Raw genomic sequence first — 7,500 nt, forward strand, 5'->3', positions numbered from 1 at the left:
CTCTCATGATCCCAGTGCTTCGTACTAAAACAAATGTTCAGACATGTGATGACATCAAAACATTTTCCTGTTGTTCTACATATTTCTTAGATTGTTTTGTCGAGAGAATATTAACAGAAAAAATAAAAAATAAAACAAATAAAAACTGACAATTAATAAAATTTTCTTTCGGCAACAGTAGTTTCACATCATTTCGCTTTAACGCTGTCCTACACATTGCCAATTGATGAAATTTACATCCGTCTTTTCCATTTTAACTGAACAGCGAAGATTAGGTCTAAAATTCACATTACGTTTTCTTTCATCATTAATCGACCTTGTGGGGGGTTTACTTTTCTTTCAGCGCCAAATATATTGGCTCTTCAATTATTCCTTTATATTACAAGTTCTGTAGAATTATAGCTGAGCAGAATAAATAAGTTCTGATACCCATATTAATATTTTTTGTGAACCTTTATTAATCACATAAAATCAAATCAAAACAAATATGACCTTGAAAGTCATACGTAACGAGTTACATATATGACCATTTAAAACTCCATACCTGATCGGAAATTTAATGACTTGTTACCGTGTACAGCAGATATGAAGTGAAAGAATGGTAATACCTTTTTCGGTACTTTTGCAAATTCTTAATTTTTGTCAATTTCCTCAGGCCAAGATTGCAATTTGAGTAATAGGAGCATTCTCTTCAGGACCCCAGTGTCACTCTGAATAATTAATGACGATAGTAAGCAAGCCCAATCATAATTTAGAATCATACAAAACATTAGGAAAAACTAAAAATGAAGAAAATTATGATTTAGTAGAGTGTATCAATTTATAGCATTTCATAAATTACTTAATAATCACCGTGGCATACTTTCTTTGGTGCTTAAGCAAAGACCAATAGACCTCCACCAAGTAAGTTATAGTAAGAGCTTATGAACATTGCAGGTGGTTTATCCCCAGTTAGGGAAACAATCTAAATCTTTATTACTTAAAAAGGTGTAGGATTATTGTTGACCTTTGCTGAGCACTAAAGGCATGGATGATGCGGAGAGAACTTAATGCGGTTGCCCAGATGTATTGTTCACCAAGTTATCTTCCAAATGGGGTTTTCAAAAATATTCTTCAGATTCATTCAAGCCATATTAAGGATTGAAAAAAAGTTTGTATGAGTGATTTTCACTTTTAAAGACAAAATACAGTTGTAACTTCCCCTCTATCATAAAATAGTGGAGGAAATATAGAAGTTGCCAGTATGACCATAATGAAAAATGAAAAAAATAAAGACCTTTAAAAAAAATGAAGGGCAATTTATTTATTTACAACTTTTTCATATCAAAGAAATGTCCCATAATATTTGGCCAGTCTCAGAAATCATATTTTCCATAAGCATGTTAGTATTAGTTTTTTTTTTAATAATTTTCCAACATATGAATTTGATTTGAAAAGCAAAATTTCTTTGTAAAATCTGATATCATGTTCAGTTTGTATGCCTTTTAGGTTAACTCACACACAAAAAAATAAAAATAACAAGAATTCCTACAGAAATTTAAAAATAGAGGAATAATGCGAACCCAGCCTCTCCCAGTATCTTAAAAAATATTAAATTCTGTGGCTTTATTATTATTATCATTAGCATTATTATCACTATAATTATCATCATCATTATAATTTTTGACTATTATTATTACAATTATTATTTTAATTATACTTGTTTTATTTATTATTGATGTTATTAATGAAATGATCATCATTATTATCATCATCATTTTTTTTCTTTCTTTCTTTTTTTATGGAGACAAATAGAATTGTGGGACAGTGCCCTTAGCATATGTACAATGTGGATATTTATATATTATTATAATTATATGATGACATATTGAGTTTCATGCCATGACTAAAATGTCTTTCCCTGTATGCTATATTGTATGCCCATTTTTTTGCATATTGTGTCTCACAATTCCAGAAGTTCTATATCCTTTTGAAGTTTAGTAGTTTCACTTGATGTGTTTCTCATATACAAAATATATGACAAAATTGGCATCATACTGAAATAGTGTTATGGTTCCCAAGGATTTCATGGAGTTTGTTCATTCTCGTGACTAATGTTTTGATCAAAACTGAAAATGGGCTTATAAATAATATAATTTTTCCATGCTATTCATCCAATTAGCCTAATTAAATCAATCAAATTGCTAAATGAATGTTGAATTTCATATTTACACCATATTTCTCTCCCTGATGTATTTCAGTTGACATTTGTTTTTCAAGTATTTTATGTATTCCCTTTACAATTTTTGTTGGAAAGTGGAGGATGACTACAAATTAATCTACAGACACAAGAGCGCATATGTACATAATTTATCCACTGCAATCTTATTTATTAAATTTGTTTACACCACAGGTGGCTCTATAAGTGCTTTTTCACCAAGGAGGCAAACATTTACTTTATTTCTTGATTTTTTGGAAACAAAATTGTTTATTATTATTACTATTATGATTGTTAATAACATTATCATGATTATAATGTTAATAGTAGTGTTGATAATAGTAATAATACCAAAAGTCAAGGAATGGGGTAACTAGGTGCAATCAGGTTGGCCTAGCTATTAGATTCCTTGGTGATGTAGCACTTTCGAGCCATCTATCTTTTATCAAATCTTCAGAGAGCACTGCATTGGCCAGAAGCCAGTGGGTTAACAGATAATATTTATTCCTGTGAATATCTTGACTATCATTAAAAGATTCAGATTTTTTGGGTAACCAATATTATATAAAATAAGAACTATTTTATCTTTCAGAGCAAGGAGTAACATCATGAGCCGTCATGGATAACAAAAAATTGGAACCACAGAACTGTGGTGATTCTGTTAAAGTCTACATTAAAGAAGAGTCTGATTTGAATCAGAAAGAAGAAATTCAGTATTTAGAAGAAGCTGATTTCTCATACAACAATCAGAAAGTTTGTTTGGAAAGCAACTCAAGTGATGTCTTGTACAAAAAGGATGAACTGGAAATGGTAGAACATCCTAAAATTAGAATATTTGTTTGCAATATTTGTGGAAAAACTTTTTCTACAAACAGTAGCCTTGTAAGTCATATGAACATACATAATGTTGTGGATTCCTTGAGATGTACGGTATGTGATGAGAATTTCACCAGAAAGTGGGACATGATGATACACATGAGGAGACATAATTTAGAGAAGCCCTTCAAGTGTGAGATATGTAACAGGAAATTTTCATATAAAGGTCATCTAGACAATCATATTAGAGAGCATACTGGAGAAGAGCTTCACAGTTGTGAAGTGTGTAATAAGAGATTTTGTCATAAAGGAAACTTAGTAATGCACATGAAAAGGCATGTGGAGAAAATTTATAAGTGTGAGACATGTAGCAAAAAATTTTCATACAAAGCTGCTCTAGTTAACCACATTCGTGGGCATACAATAGAGAAACTTCATGGCTGTGATCTGTGTAATCAAAAGTTTTCTTGCAAAAATATTTTAATAACCCACATGAAGAAACATACTGGAGAAAAGCCATTTAGCTGTGATGTGTGTGGAGTAAAGTTTTCTCAGAAAGGTAATCTGGGTGTGCACATGAGAAAACATACAGGTGAGAAGCCTTATAGATGTGAAGTGTGTTATTTAAGTTTCTCAGAGAAAAGTACTTTAGTTAAGCACATGAGAAGACATACTGGGGAAAAACCATATACCTGCGAAGACTGTGGGAGGAAATTCTCTGTTAGGGGAACTTTAGTAAATCATATGAGACTACATACAGGTGGTAAGCCTTATGGATGTGAGGTTTGTAGCAAGCGGTTCACTCGCAAAAAAAAATTGGATAAGCATATGCTAGTACATAGCAAAGAACATACCAGAAACATCCAAAAACCATCCAAACTCAAAAAGAAGTCTGTTAATAGTTGAATTATTAAAACCTTACTCAAAGGATGTACACAAATTCATCAGTGTAAGATATATAACCATCACTTCATTATTAATATTTGGGCCATACTTTGAAAATATCATTAACTCATATCTGCTATTTACATTATCATCAAGACCAGTATTCATTTGTTCATAGTTTTACTATATTATCTTTATTTAAAATGCAGTTAAATGCATCATGTTCATCTTCAATTGTATTTTTGTGACAGTCCATTGTAAAGTATTAAAAAGAATTTGAGGTAATCAGTTGTAATGAGAATCAGACACTAGGCCTACCTTACCTCACCAATTTACCTAATTCCTTGAATATCTTTGAAGAAAAGTTTTGATTTATAAAAACGTAATAGCAATGGTAATGATAATAGTAATACATTTCTTTCTAAAAATTCAAGGAGTTTGGAAAACAGGTGAGAGTTTATTTATTGAAAATTTTATGCCACGTCAACATTTAAGGTCATTAGTAGTGTATTCAAAATATAATGACAGGGTGAGGCTTGGGGGCAAAGCCCCAAGGTAAGGAAGTGCTATATATCAAAGGTCATGTGGCACTATGGTAAATTAGAATAGCAAAAGGGGTTAGGAACAAGTTAATGATTAGGGTAAATTAAAGGTTGAACAGTAAATTAATTAATTAATTTTAGTTTGATTCCATTTGCTCTAATGGATATTCTTGGTGTGACATACGGTCTGTTTCATTTTGCTTCTCAATTATCCCGTGTGCAAGGAATGGTCGGGGTTACCATCCACTGATGGCAAGGGATTTGAATGGAGGTCAGCAAGATTGCTAGACAAGATAGCTACCGGCGCACCACACAGTACACAGTACTAGAGGGTGGTATGGCTGTGAAAAGGGTAGAGAGGGGGAGTTGTAGGGGTATAGTACAAGGTTAATGCTGTTAGAAGGGGAAGGAGTTAAGGGAGTAGGGAGCATTATGATAAAAGTATTGTGGTGAAAACAGCTAAAATGAGTTTAACAATCAGGATGAGTGGACAGAACAAGGGGATGAAGAAAAGGAAAAGGAAAGGTGGAAAAGGAAGACCATGCAAAATTAGTTAAGGCAAGGCCTGAGGACTAAGGTAGGGGTGATCCCCTTGGGTGTCAGTCCCCGTTTCCTAAGCCCCCATGACAACAACGAGCAAGGGATTATGGGGGAAACAGGTGTGATCAGTTAGGCCTAGTAAATGATTTTTTTTGTCTATACTAGTGAAGCTAAATTAGTCAAGCAAAACCACAGTGAACAGTCCGTGTACCAAGTCAATGGTTTAATCTGTTGTTTTTGTGACCTAAGCTGCAACTTGTGAACTCATTTTTTATATTATAATTAGTTTTTGGTACAAAGAAAAGTAAGGGGTCAAGGCCAACAGTAAGGGGGATGGGGGTACCTGGTTCATGCTTCATATCTAACATGTTATTTTACTTATGCAAGAATGTACACAGTTGTTATTACAGGAGTTCAGCAATGAGGGAGGAGTTACTAAATATTCCAGTGCATAGAAATATAATTTATTAATGAACTGATTAAAGCCTTACTGCATAAGTATATATTTATAAATACTAAACTTGTTTGAAAGACATACTTGAGAGTAACTTCAATATATCCTTAATGTTTGTTCTCCAACTGGTAAAACAAACTTTACTCCATTATTCATGTGAATAAACAAAAAAATATATAAATATATATTCAATAGGATTTTTTTTTCAAACCTATGATAGTATAATGTATAAATGGGTCATATTACAAAATTGCAAAAAATATAAATGACAGTTTGTACTTACATAGCCCAAATACTTGAAAATTATATACATTATATTATTACATAGCTAATTTGTGTGTCTGTTTCTATTTTTCAAATTAATTAATTCACCTAAGTAACTTGTGAGTCCTCCAGGAAGATCTTCTACACAGCTTTCAAAATCTTGGAAAGCAGAGCTGCTGTTTTCATTCACATCACCATTTTTGCACTCATGGTCCACTCTATGAAACAAAGGGCCCTGCTTAAAGTCTACACAAACCTCCTCTTTCATTTGCTCTTGAATGGACTCTATACTACCTAAATATTCGCGTTCATCAAAGAGAGGTTCTTCTTTTATAGACATGCAATACTCGTCTTTTATGTATTCTTTCTTTTCTTCTTTGATCTCACACAAGTTGATTTCTTCTTTGATCTCACACAAGTTGATTTCTTCTTTGATCTCACACAAGTTGATTTCTTCTTTGATCTCACACAAGTTGATTCCTTCCTTTATTGTGATGGCTTTGGAGTCATGATCGATGGTCTGTTTATTCTTGTTAACATCTTGATTCTGTAATTATGTGCATATATCATTCTTGGCCTTACATATTATTTATTTATTTTATTTTATTATCATCTTTTATTATCTTTTTTTCCAATTTAAGAATATAATCTTTCAAATTCAACTATCAAAAATTAATCAATTAAAAATGTTCTACCTGATCTGATACTTGCTGTAATTCTTGTAACTTCGATTCCTCTTTAATGTGTTGACTACTATCTCTACAATTTTCTTCATTTGAAATTAAGAACAGGGTTTCATTAGAGCAGTCAATTTTATTCTGCTAATGAGTGAATGCTTAAGCTACTCACTGGTAATGCTAAACTAATACAATTGAGTCACCATCTCTCATGGAAAATTACAGAAACAAATAAATCTTAAAAGTTGTCTGTATCTATCCAAGTTTCATTATTCACACCATTAAGACCACTTTCTGATGCATTAAGAAAAACTACTCCAACACAACTTCAAAATTAAATAGGATAACACACAACATGGAGAAACACACCTTCAGTACATTGTGATGGAGGTGATACTTTTATTGGTCTGAAGTATGTGAAAAACTGCTCCTCTGATTTTCTGCACTTCAGTAAATCAGTGTAAAGCTTCATTACTTTTGTAAGACTCGTAGCAAAGTGGCTGCTTCGGTCCAGGTCAGGGTCCTTGTCTTGTGCGAGCTGTATTGCCTTTTGAATGTACTCCTGTATTGCCTCAATGTCAGCAGCCTTGAGAGAGAGATCTTTACATTTTTCTTCTTCCTCTCCCTCTCCTTTTTCTTCTATTTCTTCCTCCTCACTGTTATCTTGGTTTTTAATATTTATCAAAGATGGAGATGATGCTGGCAATTGAAGCAGTTCCTGTGCAAGTCTGTCCTCCTGGCCATGGAGATGATCTATTTTCATCTTGGTGGTATTTCTACTTCTACGGTTGACTGAGAAAGAACAAAGACTTTCCCCCTCTTCTTCATTACTGCAGAGGTCATCTATCTTCGGTGATTTTGGGGCAGTTTTTTCATTATTTTCTAAGTTTAGTGATGTTGGTAGAGTTTCCCCTTTTTCATTCTTATCATGATAATTATCTAAGTTTGATGTTGGGGGAGTTTCTCCATCTTCATGATCATGAGTATTATCTAACTTTGGTGATGCTGTTAGATCACCAGGATTACTATCTAACTTTGATGTTGGTGTTACCTGAAGCTGATCGTGATCCATCGTTTCATCTTGGTCATGATCTGCATTATTATTCATGACCTCAGCATTTTCAG

General features: G+C 32.9%; 2 protein-coding genes across 3 annotated transcripts in view; one reads left to right on the forward strand and one right to left on the reverse strand.

Annotated features, from left to right (window-relative positions):
* Nucleotides 1–456: 456 nt before the first annotated feature.
* Nucleotides 457–5,626, forward strand: LOC125028070 (gastrula zinc finger protein XlCGF8.2DB-like). Its single transcript, XM_047617368.1, has 2 exons — nt 457–601; nt 2,790–5,626. The coding sequence occupies exon 2, from the start codon at nt 2,816–2,818 to the stop codon at nt 3,917–3,919; it is 1,104 nt and encodes a 367-aa protein (XP_047473324.1). The 5' UTR covers nt 457–601; nt 2,790–2,815; the 3' UTR covers nt 3,920–5,626.
* The window catches only part of LOC125028069, a 3,303-nt gene continuing 1,231 nt past the window's right edge, over nt 5,429–7,500 (reverse strand). The window contains exons 2-4 of one of the 2 annotated variants that reach the window (XM_047617366.1): nt 6,748–7,500; nt 6,394–6,476; nt 5,429–6,245 (exon numbers count right to left, since the gene is read on the reverse strand). The exon at nt 6,748–7,500 is cut by the window's right edge and continues 1 nt beyond it. In XM_047617366.1, the coding sequence (XP_047473322.1) occupies nt 5,763–6,245; nt 6,394–6,476; nt 6,748–7,500 (1,319 nt within the window). In that variant the 3' untranslated portion in view covers nt 5,429–5,762. Of the gene's footprint in view, nt 6,246–6,393; nt 6,477–6,744 lie in introns of both variants that reach the window. The other variant, XM_047617367.1, reaches the window with a different exon arrangement.

The sequence above is a fragment of the Penaeus chinensis genome, chromosome 8, assembly GCF_019202785.1.
Source record: "Penaeus chinensis breed Huanghai No. 1 chromosome 8, ASM1920278v2, whole genome shotgun sequence".
NCBI classification, from domain to species: Eukaryota; Metazoa; Arthropoda; class Malacostraca; order Decapoda; family Penaeidae; genus Penaeus; species Penaeus chinensis.